At 39.0% G+C, this 21889-nt stretch overlaps 1 protein-coding gene across 8 annotated transcripts in view; it reads right to left on the bottom strand.

Moving 5' to 3' along the window:
• Window positions 1–21889, bottom strand: part of ldhd (lactate dehydrogenase D) — a 58489-nt gene that overhangs the window by 20475 nt on the left and 16125 nt on the right. For 4 of the 8 annotated variants that reach the window (XM_061823664.1, XM_061823665.1, XM_061823658.1 and 1 more), the window contains exons 8-11: window positions 20665–20792; window positions 17710–17800; window positions 17474–17585; window positions 1028–2234 (exon numbers count right to left, since the gene is read on the bottom strand). In XM_061823664.1, the coding sequence (XP_061679648.1) occupies window positions 2054–2234; window positions 17474–17585; window positions 17710–17800; window positions 20665–20792 (512 nt within the window). In that variant the 3' untranslated portion in view covers window positions 1028–2053. Of the gene's footprint in view, window positions 1–1027; window positions 2235–2313; window positions 2423–6485; window positions 7560–17473; window positions 17586–17709; window positions 17801–20664; window positions 20793–21889 lie in introns of those variants that run through there. The other 4 variants (XR_009795519.1, XM_061823660.1, XM_061823662.1 and 1 more) reach the window with 4 other exon arrangements.

Here is a 21889-nt window from a genome sequence, read left to right on the forward strand (position 1 = left end):
TATTGTATTTACGGAGTTCATGGTTGAGTTTAGCTTTGTTAAAATCTCCAAGAATAATGAGGTCTGGGTATTTTTTCTTGTTTACTTGTTCAGTGAGCATTAGCAGTGCTGTCTTCATGCTAGCTTGGGGCAGAATGTAGACACTGACAAGTATGAACGAGGCAAACTCACGTGGCGAGTAAAATGGCTTACAGTTCAAGAACAGTGACTCCAAAAGTGGACTGCAGTGTGGGCTGAGCTGTTATGTCCCTACACCGTTTCACATTGATATGGAAGCATATCCAACCGCCTTTTGTTTTCTTCGCCAGCCCTACGATGCGATCTACCCGATGAATATTGAAGGCGGATTTCGCTTTCGCTCCATGGGGAATGCGTGCCGCAGCAGAGGATTGGTGAAACTCTGGGATGTTTGTAACTTACTGACATGACAATGATTCGAAGCACACAGCCAGGAAAACCAAGGAGTGGCTCCCTAAGAAGCATATCAAGGTTCTGGCCTGGCCTAGCCAGTCTCTAGAAGTAAACCCAATAGAAAATCTTTGGAGTGAGCTGAAACTCTGTGTTTCTCAGTGACAGCCCAGAAACCTGTCTGATCTAGAGAAGATCTGTGTGGAGGAGTGGGCCAAAATCCTTCCTGCAGCGTGTGCAAACCTGGTGAACAAGTACAGGAAACGTTTGACCTCTGTAATTGCAAACAAAGGCTACTGGACTAAATGTTAACATTGGTTTTCTCAGGTGTTCAAATTCTTATTTGCAGCTGTATCACACAAATAAATTCTTAAAAAAATCATACATTGTGATTTCTGGATTTTTCTTTTTACAGTTGATTATCTCTCTCACAGTGGACATGTACCTATGATGAAAATTTCAGACCCCTCCATGATTTCTAAGTGACAGAACTTGCAATCTAGCAGGGTGTTCAAATACTTATTTTCTTCACTGTATACAATTGTGGCCCTTCATATATAGACTAAATAGTTAAGGTAACATATGTCATAATTAATTGTTTCTACTTTAAAGGCACAAATGGGGATGTATTATTTATTTGCAACAAGGGAATACAAACTATTAGCTAGCAAATACTCAGGAAGGTTATTGTATTCACTGTCAAATAAAAATAAATTGCTACAGTACAATAGTACAAGATACTATGTCTCAAACAAATTCACACAGCATGCTGGCATGTTGCATCTCCTAAAATGAATCAAGTGCTGTAGAACATTTACAACTGCTAAATGTGTTTGAACTCAATTCTAAAACTTCACAGTAGCTTATCACACATTTCAATTTTTTTTTCATTGCTTTAAAAATAGGGAACAGTTAGTGAAAACAAAGAACATGAGAAAACAAAAGTGGAATCGTCCCAAAAATTTGATGAAACAAGATTGTTCTAATTCCAATGGTTGACTGCAATGATGACAACAAGATCAGATGTCTTGTGTGTCAAAGTGAAAAAGACAGCACTACATTAAATCTGATCTTGAAAGGTAATTCTGCCTGTTTCCAAATTAGATTACATCGAGGGCTAATTAAATAAAAGAATGCATTAATTGAAGACTCTAAATTGCCACTATATGTGAATGTGAGTGTGACTCTTGTCTGTCTCCATGTTCCCTAAGATTGGCTGGCATCCAGTTCAGGGTGCACCCCCCCCCCTGCCCGATGATAGCTGGGATAGGCTCCTGCACTCCCGCGACCCTTGTGAGCATAAGCGGCTCAGAAAATGGATGGATATATGGCCGGTAGCCAGTGTTTGCAGATCCTAGTTATTTAGCACCATTTATTGTTTGAATAATAAATGCAGTGGACACACCTGGACATTAAAATTGTCACACATTCCAATTATTCACATAAAAATGTGTGGGTCCCAACAAAGTTTTTGTAACTGATTCAGTCATCAATGCCATGATGAAATTCCCTTTCATCTTTTGTCAAACCCAAATATTTTCAGTCCACAGAAAAATAAAAGAATTTGTCCAACAGTGCGACCACATATGGAGGGGAGGGTACATAAATGTTCTACACAATTTGGTTACTTGGGTCACTGTCAACTTCAAGATACTCTTGGCAGCAAAACTTTTCCTGGATTCATTAAGTTCTTTGGGTCAAGGGCATCCTTGATGTTCTGCATGACCTGCATAGTCATGGATCCCATCTCTTCATATAGCAGTCCTCGTTTGCCCAATCCCACTCCGTGCTCTCCTGTGCATGTACCATTCATAGCAAGGGCCCGTCTGGTACAAAACAAAGCATAGTGTTTTTAGGCAATAAATAGATAAAAGTAAACAAAACATGCTCACTGTTTGGAATTACCTTTCCTGGATGTCTTCATAAATTGGTCATGAAATAGGATTAGATTTTCCAAGGCACAAAATTTGATTTTCTTCAACTAATATCACACGAAAAAATATCCGCATGTGCCCTGCAACAGGTTCAGGGTCACCTAAAGCTGGGATAGGCTCAAGCACCACAAGACTCAGAACAGGATAAATCGTGGTGAGAATGGATTATGGATGGATGTCCGCATATTTGTACTGAACACAACTTGTAGATATTACAGTGCAACCTGGAAAAGGTATGTGAACCTATTGATTTAATTACTTTTCCTTCAGTGGCAATAACATCAACTGAAGGATTCCTGTCAGGGAGGAATTGCTTTTCAAAACTGTTTCAGTTAAGCAATAATCTTGGAATGTTTGTGGTAAAGTACCCTCTTGAAGTCATGCCACAGCATCATTTGGTTGAGTTTAGGACTTTGACTGGGCCCTTCTGCAAAAGCAATCTTCTGATTAGCTTCAATTAGCGGACACATGGTCTTGGGTTTTCCTGCAAAATGTTTTGATGGACTTAGTATTAATATTAATATATAATAATTATTAATATTTCCACTTATGAAAGTAAAGCATGCAGGCCCTGAAGTAGCGATGAAGTCACAAACCATGACACGCCCTCCTCCATACTTTTCAGATGGCATGATGTTTAGGTGGTGGTGTGCTGCCCCTTTTTTCCTTTCCACACATTTTTTTAACATGTTTGACTTACAGAAAACAAATTCAACAAGAAAAACTTGATAAACAGAAAAACAAAAAGCAAAATGTAAAAGAAAAGCAAAATTAAAAAAATATATTAAACGGCATATAAATGTAAATGTTCAAAAGGATGATGAAGTAAAAAAAAAAAACTCATCAGGTCCTACCCGTAATTCTGCAAGCATACTTGACTACTATAATATAGAGATGAAAGAGGACTTTCGTGAAAATTCCTGAAAATACAAATGCGACCACTAGAGGGGTCCGGGGGCATGCCCCCCGGGAATTTTTTGGAAAAAATGGATGGCTGTGATGCATTCTGGCGATATCTGTTAACAAACTTCAGAAAAAAATTTAAAGTAAAATTTCTAAGTTCTGACCCCAAAAAAATTGGGTAGAAGTACCCCAAGGGCCAAGCCCAGATTTTTTTTGCCCCCCATCCCCCTATCACTGGATGGCACAAAATCACATTTGTCATTAAAATATGCTTAAAATATGCCATCTTATCGCAAGACAAATGAATTAAGTGAACTATTCAGTAAAAAGACAACTAAAATTGTCCTTTTCCCCACATTATGCATATTATAGTATAAATATAGAATATACACAAAAATATATCCTAGAATTTCTACACCGTACAGCAAAACATGTTAAAGAAGTTGATCTGTAGTAATTTAATTAACGTTTAAGTCTCAAAATTGTTACGTCGCGTTGTGCTGACACACACGACCACATTGCTCACTATCTTAGATATAGATCTAGTAATACTAATAGTATAATCAGCTGCCTTTAATATTTTGATATAATATAATGTATAATAATAATTATATATATATATATATATATATACACACACACACACACACAGTCACATTTTAAAAATGTACGGGTGTGGTCAGTCATGCTCACAGATAAAGTCGCGGGTGTGATTAGGGATGGCCTTAAAATAGCTTACTGGATTAATATAACATAACTAAATTAAAAATAAAATAAACAAATACATAACTAAAATAGCAAACTAAAACGCAGAAATGATCATTTCCAATTTCAACTGGTATTAATATCAAATGATATAAAACGGTATTTAAAATTTTTCATCAATAAAATTCTTGATCTGACAAACTTAATATGAAGAAAAGTTAAATGCACCGGCCTGTCAAGGAATAAACACGAACGTCTATACCCGCAATGTTTTGAAAATGCTGAAAGTTTAGTTCAACGTAATCAGCGTTAGTGGCAGCAAGCTAGCGATACTTTGTAACAAAAATTCCTGTCGGCAATCGTGATATATTGTTATAATCTAGCGGAAGTTATGGGGGTATCTATTGCCTGGCGATCGACGCAATGAGCACCCCTGGTGTAACTGAATTTCCTTTGACATGCCTCATTATGTTGATGAGTTTCGAAGTAAAATGTGCTCACTTAACGTGAAGCAGTTCTGAACATTCACTTTCGTACACGCTCCATACAGTTGACTTGCATTTCCTATTTCCAGGTGACTACCGGTTGTTTCTGAGCAGGGTTGTTTAGTTAACGTTTATGATATAAACACGTAAATTAAAGTCAAGACCACACAAAATAAGCGACGTCTTGAGAGAATGCGAGGGGAGGGGCGTTACTGTTACTAGTGTTAGTGCCTCAACATGGCTCCGCTCGTGAAAGCAAAACAGCATGTTCGTTCAATGTTGTCAATTAATATCCAGATTAATTTTAGGCAATTTTTCCTCAATTTTCCAGAGCAATTTTCATGAAAATTTAAAAATCTGGAATTCCGGGAAAATCCGGAGGGCTTTCATCACTGTATAATAGTAATATTTTAGGAAGCTGCTTGTATATATTATAAGAATCTTAAATAAGCTGGTGCATGTAATATAGTAATGACTTAATAAAGTACTAATCATATGCAGTGCATTCTAAGTATCAAAAAATAAAACAATACTCAAGCTATCAGTCCAAACTTTCTCATCTAGATGAAAGTTCATTTTTATGGTACTGGACACACAAGACTACTCAAAGCAGCCATCAGTCACTTGTATGGATGTAATCCAAACAATTGTACTTATACAGTATATAACGGGTTTTCTTGTAATTCACTTTATCTGTGTTCCATTCCCTTCAATGAGTCAAACCGCCATTGTGATAATACTGTGCAGATAAAAAATTTGAAATGTTATCTTATTTTGAAATACATTGTTGGTAAGTTTTTTTGTTACCATGATGACTATGAATGTGAAGAAAAGGCACTGCTTTTTGTGAATGAAATTCATGAATCTACTGCCAGGCTGTTGTATTCTGTGAGACAACTACTGATATCTTCTAACAACTTTCTATTTCATGGCCAAAGGAACATTGAAACTATTTGCGTTGAGGCAATACAGGTAGCCAGAAAATGTTTCAGATATCAGAAGAATGACGTGTACATAATTCCATTACCAACAGCCCAGGAACTTGATAAGTAATTTTCTGAATAGATAGTTGTATAAATTTGTATTCTGTGGATCATTTTTTACTGAATTTATACATATATGCAGAAAATGGCTTTGCAATCCAGTTATCATACATTCTGCTCTATATAATTTGCTTGTGCTATACCTACTTGAATTTGTACTAATAAAACACGGATGTCATTGCTGAAGTTTCGTGATATTGTTTTTTCTTTCTTGACTATTTGCAATCCAGAAATATGTTTATGTTCAAGTCTGCCAATTTTATATTAGTGTGGGTACCTCTGCAAACTTTAATACTCGAACTTGAAAAAAAAAACACATCAGCTGTTTATTTTTTTTTTGTCATGTTCGTACTCAAGATGTAATGGGGGAAAATCCAGTTGATTGAGTGGTTTTCACAACCTGCATCTTTAAAACTGTGGCATAATGGTTCAAATCAGGATTTGGTCAGATGACTTCTCTTTGGCCTGTACTGGCCAATTGGTTGATAGTGATTGAAGATTTGTGAACATAGTGCCCTCTTAAACACATTGACTGCTGGTTTTCAATTTTTCAAGATGTAGGCTTTATAATAGTGCCTTCTCCTACATGATGGACTTGCCCTATTTTGAAATCTCCAAAGTCATGACAGTCTTATATATTGTAACAAATACTTGATGCATTTTATGATGCAACTTCAGCATGTGTATTAATTCAGATTTTGCTTGAAAATTGTCCTATGGAAATTATTTTCTGTGCAAATTCTATAAAAATTCGAGATTGAGCACTGTACCAATTTCTGATGTTCAAACCTTTCTATAGAAACATTTTTTTCCATAGAAAGTCACAACCAAAGTTCTGTAGAAAGTTGTTCTGTACAAATTGTATAGAAATTTGAGATCAAGCACTGTCCCACTTTCTGTTCTTCAAACCTTCTATAGAATCTCTACAGAAACATTTTGTTCTATAGAAATTCTTTAGAAATTCACAGGTAAAGTTCTATAGAACAAGTTGTTCTGTAGAAATTCTATAGAATTCTATAGATTTCTATGGAAATTTTTTTTGCAGGGCTCCAGTTACTGGTAATTAATGGTTTAGCTTTCATATGTGTATATACACATGCAATAGTTGATGTTTTTAATTTTATTAATTTTTTCACTATTTTCATGATTTGTAGATTTTTGTATCACTTGTTTAAAACATCCTTTTAAACATAATAAGGAGTTCCATATTTTAAATAATCATTCAAGAGGTTAGCTCCTCTTACAGACACAAATCTGTTTCATATTTGTTCTTGTTTTAGATTTTTTTAAATGTCCCTGATCCTCTCAAGTTATAAGTGTCTCGAATCTTGAACAGCCTCTGAGTAGTGAGGAGACATGAACTATTGTGTATTTTATACATATGCCATGCAGTTTTGAAACCAACCAAGCCATAGAATGTGAGTGTATTGAATTTGATACAGAGCTACACAACTGGATGGTTCTATGTGTGGACTAATTAACAATTCTGATTGCCTTTTTTTGTAACTTGAAAACCGGTTGTTGGATTGACAGTTATTGCCCTTATTTCCAAACAAATCATTTATGGCAGTAACAGTGAACCGCAAAACATGTACAGTGCCTCGTGAAAGTATTCAGACTCCTTGAACTTTTCAACCTTTAGCCACATTTCAGGCTTCAAACATAAAGATATAAAATTTTCTTTTTTTTGTCAAGCATCAACAAGTGGGACACAATTGTGAAGTGCAACAAAATTTATTGGATATTTTATACTTTTTTAACAAATAAAAACCTGAAAAGTGGGGCATGCAATATTATTTGGCCTCTTTACCTTCAATGCAGTAAACTCACTCGAGAGGTTCAGCGAGGATCTCTGAATGATCCAGTGTTGACTGATGATGATAAATAGAATCCACCTGTCTAATCAAGTATCCATATAAATGCACCTGCTCTGTGATAGTCTCAGGATTCTGTTTAAAGTGCAGAGAGGATGATGAAGACCAAGGGACACACCAGGCAGGTCCGAGATAATGTTGTTGAGAAGTTTAAAGCTGGATTTGGACACAAAACAATTTCCCAAGGTTTAAACATCTCAAGGAGCACTGTGGAAGCAATCACATTGAAATGGAAGGAGTATCAAACCACTGCAAAACTAGAGACCTGGCCGTCCTTCTAAACTAGGGGTGCTCAATGTGTCGATCACGATCAACTGATCGATCACAAGGCAGTTTCGGTCGATCGCGACGGCGTGCCGGGAAAAATAATAATAATAAAAAAAAAAGACATCAGCCATGTGTTTTTTTTTTCTAACTTTAGCTCACCGCATGTGTGCAAACAACGACAGTAAAGGAAAACACGCTGTCAGTGAGCCCCCCCCCCCATTTTAAGCTCTCATTTAAGAAATCTTAACAAACATGAGTATGGATGCTGCAATAAAGAAGACAAAAACATCTCACTTTCATACGGAATGTGAGGCAGACTTTTTTTTCACAATGTCATTTTCGAAGTGCATTTGCTCATCTGCCAGTGTAGTGAAATGTGGAACGGCATCTTCGAACTGTTTATATAAAATACGACACCGACATTCCGCTGAAAAGCAAGCTGAGTATGAGAAAAGTGAACAAACTAAAATCCCAATTGGCCACACAGCAGTCACTTTTCACACAATATAGTTCAACAAGGAAAGGTGCCACAAAGCATTGTTTCCAGATTCGTCACATCACACATAAAGAAGCTTAGCTGACTCATTGTTTCGATCTTTTAAAAATAAGGCACAAATACCTTCAATAAAATCTCTGCAGCAGCGAAGGAGTACAATTACACGGTGCTGTGAAGCTGATGTCTGGAAGGACATCGCAGATTATAAGTGTTTCTCACTACAGTTGGACGAATGCACTGATGTGAGTGACACAGCCCAGGTGTGCATTTTCATTCGTATGGTGTTTAGTTGGTTACAAAAAATGTTTATGGTTCACCATGTTGTGTTGTGCAATATTAGCTCATGTGGTTATGCAAGACACACAAACATATATTTACACATAAAGAATCCTCAATATACTATACTATATATGAAGAGTTTGTTTTCAAAACGCGACGTAGGCATTTTTTTACGAAACTCGCGCCAAAATTATCCAGCTCCGAATGGGATACTCTGATTTTTGTTGAAAGTGCGACATATCGTTCTATATCAGCCAAGGAAGATCACGTTTTATTTCAAAATGCGACATATCGAGATCTTATTTAGAGCAAAATGCGACATAATTTCGTACAATCAGCGTGCGCTGCTGAAGCAAGCAGCATCCAATCAGAATTCGTCTAGAGGGAAGTTCCGGTATCTTCCACATCATCATCCAAAATGGCTGCGCCCACGTTTGAGAGAGATGCTAATGCCGAGTTTGATTTTATGTACGAGACACCGGAGAGAATGAAGCCGGGAAAGAAAAGAAACCCAGCGGAAACGGGGTCAGAAAAGAAGAAGTGCTTGCTATGATAGTAGACCCTATTTTTTCTCTTTGTGAAGTTGACCTATTGTTTCCTTTTTAAATCACATTTGGATTTTCTTTTCCATGAATTCTATTTTTAATAGAATCTACTGATGTGTGAATCAGTAATGTTTCTTTTCTACTTATGAATTGAAAGAAAATAAAGACTTTTGATCTTTGTAGATTGTTTTTGTTTACACTGAAAAATATCCAGTACAGTCAGTAGCAAACCTTTTCATTGTTTTGCCATGTGATACATTTTACCATGTTTTTTTATTTGGATCCTTGGCATGCATTTTTGTCGATTTTATCTTTACAGTGTTTCTTGCTTTCAAGCTGAACTAAGTCTTGTATTTTGTTTATCAATGTTTAATAATATCGAATAAATGAATCAGTGATTGTGCTGGTTTACTTGCAGGCTGTCCCATTGTGAGGGTGCTTTTCCCATTTAATTTTAATTCTTTATGAAATTATTGCAATTTAATACTTCAGTTCTCATCCAAGTACCATTGTATCTGAATGTAATAAACATACTGTTTTGTCTATAATTGTGTAATGCTTGAATAGTAATTTTGTTGTTCAAAATATTTCACCAACGATCATTAATGAATGAATAAATTTTTATAATTCTATGCAATCTTTTTTTTGCCATTTTTTATCAGGAAAGTTGACTATGACTTAAGAAAAGTTGACATTAAAAGGAAATCAACACCCTTGGAGTAGACTGAATTTCTGTCTATGAGCATTATGAATACTGTTATTATTACTACAGACTTATATCCTATTCTGCAGTGTTCTTTCCCCCGACAGCGACAGCTATAAATAAAATCAAAAGAAAGCAGACTCAATGAGTCAGATTTCAAACAGTGAATTTGTGAGTTTGAAACTGATTTCATTTTGGAGATGTGTGTATGAGATCGACTACCTATTTTTTTTCTGCTGGTATCCCTCGCAACCCATATTCACCTTCGTAGACTGGTTTGAAGCAGTTTACTTTCTTAATGATTTCACATCAACTTATAAACAAAATTAATCAACTGAGTGACACAATGCCTCCAGATGTCGGATTGCAGAATCGCATACAGATACACAAAATTACAATGATGTAAACTCAGCCTTTCCAAGACCTCATACTGAACAAACAAACAGTTTCTAAATAACTGAAAAACAACTTTTTAAAAGAAATTCCCATTTTTTCATCTCCTTTTTCAACATCTGACATTAGTGAGCTAATTGTGAAAATTGTGACTGGTGACTGACCCTTATTTCTGATACCTAACTCTCTAAATGTGGTGGTCATGGTCTAAAATATTATTTTAAAATGCTTGAAATGTTGAAAGGCAAATAGTTTTCATGATTGCCTATCAAAAGCAACAGATTTTTTTTAAAAAATACAGCTGCTCCTGAAGGTTTAAGTCGAAATTTGGATATGTCTCACTTTGCCAAGAATAGAATGTTTGGATATGTCTCATTTTGGAGAAAAAATGAAATTTGTCATCAAAAAAACTCAGTGAATATTAAAGCCAATATTTTTTTGTAGTATGGTGTTTAGTTATTTTTTAGCATCTCTTTCCATCGCCCAATAGTTAGAAACATAAATTGAGTTTATTGTTTTCACTTCAAACCAAGCCCTTTTCTCAAAATGAAAAAAAAACGGATATGTCTAATTTTGAAAACAAACTCTTAATACAGAAGACAGAAGACAAAGAAGAGGAGGAAACCGGATCCAGCGTCAGAAGAAAAAGAGGAATGCACAGAGCCTACAACTGAGTGTAGGGACTTTGAATGTTGGGACTATGACAGGAAAAGCACAGGAGTTGGTTGACATGATGATTAGGAGAAAGGTTTTCTGTGCATCCAAGAGAGCAGGTGGAAAGGTAGTAAGGCTAGAAGTTTGGGAGCAGGGTTTAAATTATTCTACTACGGAGTAGATGGGAAGAGAAATGGAGTAGGGGTTATTTTAAAGGAAGAGCTGGCTAAGAATGTCTTGGAGGTGAAAAGAGTATCAGATCGAGTGATGAGACTAAAATTTGAAATTGAGGGTGTTATGTATAATGTGGTTAGCGGCTATGCACCACAGGTAGGATGTGACCTAGAGTTGAAAGAGAAATTCTGGAAGGAACTAGATGAAGTAGTTCTGAGCATCCCAGACAGGGAGAGAGTTGTGATTGGTGCAGATTGTAATGGACATATTGGTAAAGGAAACAGGGGCGATGAAGAAGTGATGGGTAAGTACGGCATCCAGGAAAGGAACTATGAAGGGCAGATGGTGGTGGACTTTGCAAAAAGGATGGAGATGGCTGTAGTGAACACTTATTTCCAGAAGAGGGAGGAACATATAATGACCTACAAGAGTGGAGGTAGAACCACGCAGGTAGATTATATTTTGTGCAGACGATGTAATCTGAAGGAGGTTACTGACTGTAAAGTAGTGGTAGGGGAGAGTGTAGCTCGACAGCATAGGATGGTAATATGTAGGATGATTCTGGTGGTGGGTAGGAAGATTAAGAAGACAAAGGTAGAGCAGAGAACCATGTGGTGGAAGCTGAGAAAGGAAGAATGTTGTGCGGCCTTCTGGAAAGAGGTGAGACAGGCTCTCGATGGACAACCGAAGCTCCCGGAAGACTGGACGACGACAGACAAGGTGATCAGAGAGACAGGCAGGAGAGTACTTGGTGTGTCATCTGGTAGGAAAGGGGAGAAGGAGACTTGGTGGTGGAACCCCAAAATACAGGGAGTCATACAAGGAAAGAGATTAGCGAAGAAGAAGTGGGATACTGAGAGGACGGAGGAGAGGCGAAAGGAGTACATCGAGATGCGACGTAGGGCAAAGGTAGAGGTGGCAAAGGCTAAACAAGAGGCATATGAAGACATGTACACCAGGTTGGACACGAAAGAAGGAGAAAAGGATCTCTACAGGTTGGCCAGACAGAGGGATAGAGATGGGAAGGATGTGCAGAAGGTTAGGGTGATTAAGGATAGAGATGGAAATGTGTTGACTGGTGCCGGTAGTGTGCTAAATAGATGGAAAGAATACTTTGAGAAGTTGATGAATGAAGAAAATGAGAGAGAAGGAAGAGTTGAAGAGGCAAGAGTGAAGGACCAGGAAGTGGAAATGATTACTAAGGGGGAAGTCAGAAAGGCACTACAAAGGATGAAAACTGGAAAGGCAGTTGGTCCTGATGACATACCGGTAGAGGTATGGAAGCAATTTGGAGAGATGGCTGTGGAGTTTTTGACCAACTTATTCAACAGAATACTAGCGGGCGAAAAGATGCCTGAAGAATGGAGGAAAAGTGTTCTAGTTCCCATTTTTAAGAACAAAGGGGATGTTCAGAGCTGTGGGAACTATAGAGGAATAAAGTTGATGAGCCACACAATGAAGTTATGGGAAAGAGTAGTGGAGGCTAGACTCAGGACAGAAGTAAGTATCTGCGAGCAACAGTATGGTTTGCATTATTTGCCTTGAGGATGCTCGTGGAAAAGTACAGAGAAGGTCAGAAGGAGCTACATTGTATCTTTGTGGATCTAGAGAAAGCCTATGACAGAGTACCAAGAGAGGAACTGTGGTACTGCATGTGTAAGTCTGGTGTGGCAGAGAAGTATGTTAAAATAGTACAGGACATGTACGATGGCAGCAGAACAATGGTGAGGTGTGCCTTAGGTGTGACAGAGGAATTTAAGGTGGAGGTGGGACTGCATCAGGGATCAGCTCTGAGCCCCTTCCTGTTTGCAGTGGTAATGGATAGGCTGACAGATGAGGTTAGACTGGAATCCCCTTGGACCATGATGTTCGCAGATGATATTGTCATATGCAGTGAAAGCAGGGAGCACGCAGAGGAACAATTGGAAAGATGGAGACATGCACTGGAAAGGAGAGGAATGAAGATTAGCCGAAGTAAAACAGAATATATGTGCGTGAATGAGAAAAGTAGAGGGGGAAGAGTGAGGCTACAGGGAGAAGAGATAGCGAGGGTGGACGACTTCAAATACTTGGGGTCAACAATACAGAGCAATGGAGAGTGTGGTCAGGAAGTGAAGAAACGGGTCCAAGCAGGTTGGAACAGCTGGCGAAAGGTGTCTGGTGTGTTATGTGACAGAAGAGTCTCTGCTAGAATGAAGGGCAAAGTTTACAAAACAGTGGTGAGGCCGGCCATGATGTACGGATTAGAGACGGTGGCACTGAAGAAACAACAGGAAGCTGAACTGGAGGTGGCAGAAATGAAGATGTTGAGGTTCTCGCTCGGAGTGACCAGGTTGGATAGGATTAGAAATGAGCTCATTCGAGGGACAGCCAAAGCTGGATGTTTTGGAGACAAGATTCGAGAGAGCAGACTTCGATGGTTTGGACATGTTCAGAGGCGAGAGAGTGAGTATATTGGTAGAAGGATGCTGAGGATGGAGCTGCCAGGCAAAAGAGCGAGAGGAAGACCAAAGAGAAGGTTTATGGATGTGGTGAGGGAAGACATGAGGGCAGTTGGGGTGTTAAGAGAGGAAGATGCAGGAGATAGGCTAAGATGGCAAAAGATGACACACTGTGGCGACCCCTAACGGGACAAGCCGAAAGGAAAAGAAGAAGAAGAAGAAGAATATAAAGAATTGTACATATTTCAAAGCCCAAGTGTCATCCCTATAAACATTCTAAAATAGATATTATAATGAAAAATACATATAACATTATTCACTACAATGTCTATCCAAAAAAATACATGTGAGCGGAGAGCACGTCATCCATGCGCAAAGTTGCAGAAGTGTTATTCTACAATATCCAAGTGGTCGCCATATTGGCTGCATCCTCCGTCCGTGACGTCACCCGGACATTCGCCAATGAAAACACGTGGCGCACCCTAACTATGGGAGACAAATGCGCCCCTTCTGACACGGAAGCTCTTTTCGAAAAGGAGAACACCACACAACCGAATGAAGTTACCGGGGCAATATGACACTATTGTTTCGAGCCCTCAGGGCAATATTACACTATTGTTTCGAGCCATATTCAGATTATATGCGATCACGGCCAAACCCTATCCCCGTACGATCCACGTCCGCGGCGGAGATTAGCCATTGCGGCTCATCGCACCCAGCCGGTGTGGCTTATGACGAGCCGAGATGTGCTGCTTTCAGGGGTTGTTCACAGACGCCGGAGTACGCGATGAGCAACACAGTCGAGCCTGGGCGCTTTACTGCGCGCACGCAGCTGAGTGAGGCATTCTTGGCTGGGTTTTTCAGAGCCGCCCCCGTCCCCAAAGCCCGACGCAGAGCCTTTCCAGAAGCCATGACCACCGAACCCGGCGCCACAGCCGGTGTGGCTGATTTTTGGCGCCGTGGTGCCATATAATGGAGCCGAGCCATGCTGCTTTAAGGGGGATGTTCATAGCCGCCGCAGTACTCGATGAACACTGTCGAGCCAGGGCGCATTACTGCGCGCACGCGGCTGAGTGAGGCATTTGGCTGGGTTCTTCAGAGCCGCTCCCGTCTACAAAGCCCGACGCGCAACCTTTGCAGAAGCCGTGACCGCCAAACGCGGCGCCTCAGCCGGTGTGGCTGATTTTTGGTGCCGTGGTGGCATATTATAGAGCTGAGCCATGCTGCTTTTAGCGGGATGTCCATAGCCACCGAAGTACTCGATGAACACGTCGAGCCGGGGGGGCATTACTGCGCGCACGCGGCTGAGTAAGGCAATCTTGGCTGGGTTCTTCAGATTCGCTGCCGTCCGCGCGGCAGCCCGACGCCGTCCAACGCGCACATCGACATATTTCATACACGGATTTGTTATGTTATGAGAGACCGATTAAGTGGTCCGCCCCAATCTATTATTTTTTTTAGTAACTGTATACACACTTACCATTCATTCGGAACCCATGAACCTCTCGTCTTCTGCACCCGTGCAATCCATTTTTCACAACGAACCGGGTCTCTTGCAAACTTAGGTAAGGTAAATCCATTCTCCCGATTATTCAAACAATGTCCAGCAATGCAATGAGCCGGCATTTTGGCTAACACGAAGGAACAACGAGCTACCTTCCCAGCGGTAAAACTAATAGAAACAAATGAGTCCACTTGGGGGCGCCGCTGTCCTTTACATCACTTCTTGCTTCTTCCCGAAAACAAATCCCTCGGGAGGATTTTCATGGTGGGAGTTACAAAAAGCTGTATACGTCAAAATCATGTTTTGTGGTGAAAAAACACATGGGCCCATATTGGCTGACATTTTTTCATTAATAAAATACTAAAAATCATTTATTTCATGACAGTAGCCCTTTAAAATAAATATGTTTTTCATTTTTGTAGTGGGTAGATCTTTGTGACTTGGTCATTCTATTTCATCATTGATCATTCCATAAAAAAAAAAAAACACCTCCCCCTCCTCATCGATCCCAAGAGGCTGAATGCTTGATAAGTAGATTTTGAGGTAAAAAGGTTTGGGCACCCCTGCTCTAAACTTTCACCTCGAACAAGGAGATGACTGATCAGAGATGCAGCCAAGAGGCCCATGACCACTATGGATGAAGTGCAGAGATCTACAGCTGAGGTGGGAAAGTCTGTCCATTGGACAACAATCAGTCATACATTGCACAAATCTGACCTTTATGGTAGAGTGGCAAGAAGAAAGTCATTTCTCAAAGATATCCATACAAAGTCTCATTTAAAGTTTGTTTGTTCTAAGTTATGGAGCCAAATACAGGACCATTCTGGAAGAAAACCTGTTGGAGTCTGCAAAAGACCTCAGACTAGGACGGAGATGCATCTTCCAACAGGACAATGATCCAAAACATAAATCCAAATCTAAAATGGAATAGTTCACAAATAAACGTATCCAGGTGTTAGAATGGCCGAATCAAATTCAAGACCTGAATCCAATTGAGAATTTGTGGGCAGAGCTGAAGATTGCTGTTCACAAACACTCTCTTTGCAACCTCACTGAGCTCAAGCTGTTTTGCAAGGAAGAATGGGCAAGAATTTCAGTCTGTTGATGTGCAAAACTGATAGAGACATACTCCACGCAACTTGCAGCTGTAATTGCAGCAAAAGGTGGTGCTACAAAGTATTAATGCAAGGGGGCCAAATTATGTTGCAGGGCCCAGTTTTCAGGTTTTTATTTGTTAAAAATGTTTAAAATATCCAATAAATTTCATTCCTCTTCACGACTGTGTCCCTCTTATTGTTGATTCTTGGCAAAAAAAAAAAATATATCTTTATGTTTGAAGCCTGAAATGTCGTGAATTTGAAATATAAATTTATGTCTAAGGATACATATATTTATTTCTTTTTACATTTTATATTGTATTTTGCACAAGTTGTCACTTTAAACTGCTCCCTTTGCACAGTTGACATTGCACTGGTCTATCACGGGAACTGCGAACAGCTAAAGGCACTCTGTACAAGCTTAACACACTTATCTCTTACCTGTTCTTAATGAAGAACATTTTACATCCTCCACGCCTTGTGTTTTTTACACAGTAGCCCATTAAAGCTGATTCTGATTCTGATATTTATAGTGGGGGTGGGGGTGGTGTGTGTGTGTCGGGGTGGGGTTTTTTTTTTTGGGGGGGGGGGGGAATTGTTTTCTTCTTGCTGGGGGGGGGGCGTATATAATATAACATATAAATAATTGGGAAGCACTAGTTTAAACAGACTATTGTTGTGAATTTGAAGATTGAATACCATTTGAGAAATGTACATAATTCTCGGTCATTACAAGAGTTCACATATTTTTTTCTTGCAAACGTATTTACCCCAATGTCTAAACAGAGACAGCCATGCTGAAAATGGGCATTACAAAACTTTTAGACTTGAATTACATTTAAACAATTAATGTCAAGATAAATGTTGATGAAAATAATGATATTGGCCTTAGTTCTAAACAACCTTCCACTGGGTTTAGTAGAAATTAAATAGTGATGTCAAATAGTTTTCAAAACTTTTGGATTCGGATTTGGACAAAAGTCTTGTACCACCTAGTTTTGTTGTTTTATTTACCTTTTCAATTAGTCTTTTTGGGATTAGAGTGGTGAATGAACCACAGAAGAACCTCTTAAAAATTGGTGAGGATCTGGATAAAGGTATGAATACAGGATTTTATTTTCAATGTGAGTCACTATTACATTAATATAGTATATTTCAAAGTAAGAAAAGAACTTGACTTAACTTAAACTTTAACATAACTAGAACTTAAAACTGTAAAATAAAATTGTAAATTGTGCGCTCCATAAAGTTTGAAAACCACTACATTTGTGCGCTCTGACATTCATGTCATACCATATATTCCATTTTTAATAAAACAATTACTGAAATGGTGGCCCAAGACTTTTAGATTTTAGGATACAACACCAATTCTAATAGGAAAACATGCTAGAAATATTCTAATTGCAGGATTCGTGAGAAGATGCATGCTTAGAGAAGTATACATCAAATTGTTGGACTGACCAGGACAAAACAAGAGCAAACATCAAGCTGATCATGTTTGTGAGTCTCAGTTTAAAGAGGTAATGTATATACATAAATAATAATACAAAGAAATAAAAATACATTACCTTGCCAGTCTCTCAGTGAACAAATGAACCCTGTGCAGTTCTTCTGGGTCGTTCGGATCAACTACCATCAAACAATGAAAGTTACCATCACCCACATGACCCGCGATGGGACCTGTGTGAGCATTACATCGTGCAGGAAATTTAAAGACAATTTTCAGTTTAAAAAAAAAGAAACTGAAAAAAAAGAAAAAAGAATTCTGAGATTCATCCATGGCTATATGTCTCAGAGAGCTCACCTGTAAGTTTGTTCTGGATCAGGTCAGCCTTTGTCTCCACAATGATTTGAGGCAGTTGGGAAAGAGGAACGCAGACATCTGTAGAGTAGGCCTACAATCACGCACACTTAAGAGTTAAAGTCACGCACTTCAAACTACATTAAATTCTTGTTGTAAATAAATGAAATAAAATCTAAAAATGGGCTAATACAACCTACAAGGTACTTCCTCTCTCACTTTCGTACAGTGCAGATGCTTTTTTTCCCTTGCTTTACCTGCTTTGCCTCTGTTGACATTTTTTTCTTGCTCCATCTCCATCCATCTATCCATCAATTTTCTGAGCCGCTTACCCTCATGAGGGTCGTGGGAGTGAGAGAGCCATCATCAGGCAAGAGGCAGTGTACAGCCTGAACTGGTTCCCATCCAATTGCAGGGCACATGGAGACAGACAACAGTCGCACTCAATCAATCACACCCAAGGGCAATTTAGAGTCTCCAATTAATGCATGTTTTCAGAATGTGTGATGAAACTGGAGTGCCCGGAGAAACCCATGCAGGCATGGGTAAAACATGCAAACTCCACACAGGCAGGACCGGGATTTAAACCCTGGTTCTCAGAACTGTGCGGCCAACTCTCTACAGCTGCTCCATTGTCCCACAAATTTGATACAGTTGACCAAAAAACTGTAGAGAAAATGGTTCACCAGTTGAAAGCATCAATGAGCTGTCTTCAATTAATACCATCTGAGTTTTCAAAACTTGAAAAGTCAGTACTAACTGATTGGTGGCAAATCAATTGCTCACTTCATTCTGGCAAGTTTCACAAATCTCTTAAAGTAGCTGCTGTTAAGCCTCTTCTAAAAAAACAGACCACTGGACGATTCCATGTTAGCAAGCTATAGATCCATCTCAATCTCCCTTTGCTAGCCAACATTGTTGAGAAAATTATTTTTAATAAACTCATCAATTTCTTGAATTTAATTGGACATTTTGACAAATCTAAAATCAGGTTTCTGAACAGTACAGAATCTGCTCTTATAAAATATACTGACTCAGGAAAAGTGTCAATTTTGGTCTTCTTGGGTCTAAGTCCGGCTTTTGATGTGTTATATCATAATATCCTGCTAAACAGGTTGGAAACGGGGGTAGGACGAAATGGAATGGCCCTTAAATGATTTCAGTCTTACCTGGAGGAAAGGACTTTATAACCATTGGAAGTGCTCAATTTCAAACAATCGCAATGACCTAAGGGGTCAAGGGTCAATTCTTGGAAGCTCTCCTGTTAAGTCTGTACATGCTACCCTTGGGTCAAATTTTTCATAACTTTAATTTTGACTATCATAGCTATGCAGATGACACACAGTTATATTTTGCACTTTTCATTGCTCCTTTGCACCATTGACATTGCACTGGTCTATAACGAGAACCGCGAACGGGTAAAGGCACTCTGTACAAGCTTAACACAATGTCGAGCGTTAACACACTTATCCCTGTTCTAAATGAAGATTTTACATCTTGCACTTGCACTTGCAACTTATAAGGAATAGTTCCTATAAACACAAATGTCTCTTGTTCTTTGTTCTTTGTACTGAATGTTGTACCAGGGCAGCACCGACAGAAAAATTCCTTGTGTGTTTTTACACACATGGCCAATAAAGCTGATTCTGATCTCCAGATGACTACAGTTCAATTGAGGTAGGTGTTGTTTCACTGTATAAAGCAGATATCTAACTGGATGAGCCATTTCTTTTTCAACTATACCACAACAAAACTGAGGCAATTGTTTTTGGCAAAAAAAAATAAAAAAGAGAGAATTGCTGTTAGTAAATACCTGGACTCCCTATCTTTCAAAACCAAAGATAAAGTCTGAAACCTTAGTGTTCTGATAGATTCTGACCTGAGAATTCAACAGTCATATCAAACCAATCACAAAAACTGCTTTTACCATCTGAAGAATATATCTAGAATTAAGGCTCAAGTAGACTTGACTATTGTAATGGTCTCCAGACTGGACACCCGAAAAAGAGCATTAAACAGCTGCAGCTCATTCAGATTGCTGCAGCTCGGGTTCTGACCACAACAATGACGTCAGAGCATATAACTCCAATTCTAAAATCCTTACGATGACTTCCATTCACCTTTAGACTACATTTTAACGTAGTAGCGCTCTGAGATTGACAGACTTAGATCAAATAATAGCGGGCAGAGTCCAAGGCAAACATGGTGAAACAGCATCAGGCTATTGTCCGGCACACAAATTAAAAAGCTGCCAACAGAGGTGACATGAGCCCCAAGTTTGCATATTTTTAAATCCAGGTTGAAAACTTCTTGTTTTTTTCATGCTACTTATAATGTAATTTCTTACACTGTAAGCTGTTTTTAATTGTATTCTTTTCAGTTCTTTATATTTTTTGCCATAATTTTTATCGTCTTCTTTTATTTTTTCCATTTTAAATGTTGTATATGTTTGCATGCAAATGCTTTGCTTGCAAATGCAAAACACATTCAGTTACCTAGTGTAGTAAATGTGGCATAAACTGTAAATGAATTTGCTTTGCTTCATACAAACCACACTGTTTTTGACGAACACTTTTCAGGTTTTTGCAGCTACACAAGACCAAATTCATTCATTAAAGTGCGTATGTTGTTACGTGATTTCGTTTCTATCAATTGTGTTGGTAATAGTGTAGGTACACTATTGTTGTCACTGTTGGACTTGTTCACGTAAAGGCATGGTTCATCTTATATCATCAAAACTTTTTTTTAATTTGTTTTGATGTGACTCAACAAAAAAGATGGTGGATTTCTGATTTCTGAACCTTTTCCTTGCCAGAATATGGTAGGACAGTGAAGTAACTACAGTGTGCCATTTTTATCCCATTGTGTATTCCACAATTCTACCTCTCCAGAGGTTGGCGCTTTACAGTGTCACTTTGTTCTTATTTGTTTTCGTAAATCGAAGCTACAATAACTTACTTTACAACCAGGCCTCAGTGCCTGAGCAGCATACCAGGCGTCATGGCGAGCTTTCCATAACCTGTTTCGTGTTTCTCTATCTCTAGCCCACTGAAAATCAGAGCCACCATTCATCTGTGTGATTTCCTCTGTGGATACAAGACAAGACAGGAATAATTTATATTGAAGCACAAGTTATGTTTGTAAATACCTGTGCAGAGAGAAAACATTCAGATTGTTACTAGAACAAAGCTGAAAAGCCATATAATCTTTAGTCTTGTTTTGGTGTCAATACTATTAATGAAGCTGACATTAACTACTGTATTGCTGTTTTCAAAAGGTCCTATCTTTCAAGTTTCAAGTTTGAACTGAACACTTAACCAACATACAAAACTTCATCAAAGGAGAGTATTTTATCATTGAAATTGGTTGCAGAGATGTCATGTTGAAAACATGATTAGCACATCCACCTCAGAGTTATGAGGTTGGTAGATTTAATCGAAGTTCCAGCTTTCCCATTTTCAAACTGATGAAACATATGTAGACACACACACACACACACACACACACACACGGGCGGCAGGGTGGAACAGCTGGAAAGTGTTGGCATCACAGTTCTGAGGTCCAGGGTTGAATCCTGGAACCGCCTGTGTGGAGTTTGCATGGTCTCCCTGTGCCTGTGTGGGTTTTCTCTGGGTATTCCGGTTTCCTCCCACATCCCAAAAACATCCAAGATTAATTGGACACTCTAAATTGCCCCTAGGTGTGATTGTGAGTGGGGCTGTTCGTCTCAATGTGCCCTACGATTGGCTGGCAACCAGTTCATGCTGTACCTCGCCTCCTGCCCGTTGACAGCTGGGATAGGCTTCAGCACTCCCCACGACCCTTGTGAGGATAAGCGGCTTAGAAAATGGATGGATGGATGCATGGAAGGAGTTTTGTGTGTGTGTGCGTGTGTGTGTGGAGAATTGTGGAGTTTGCATGTTCTCCCTGTGCCTGCGTACGTTGTCTCCGGGCACTCCGGTTTCCGGTCCTTAAATGATTCTTTTTCTTACTGGGCAGAACATGCCACAGAACATTCCGCGGATTATTTCTATTCAAATTATGGCAAAATTTCCCGATACAGTATGGTATATTACAGAGTCCGATCATGGTGGTACCGCATGTGAAGACACTACAAACCGGCAATGATTTCTTTGTTTGCACACGTAATACGTAACATCCGCACACGTAGGTCATATGACTC

Source organism: Syngnathoides biaculeatus, chromosome 6 (genome assembly GCF_019802595.1).
Source record: "Syngnathoides biaculeatus isolate LvHL_M chromosome 6, ASM1980259v1, whole genome shotgun sequence".
Taxonomy (NCBI): domain Eukaryota; kingdom Metazoa; phylum Chordata; class Actinopteri; order Syngnathiformes; family Syngnathidae; genus Syngnathoides; species Syngnathoides biaculeatus.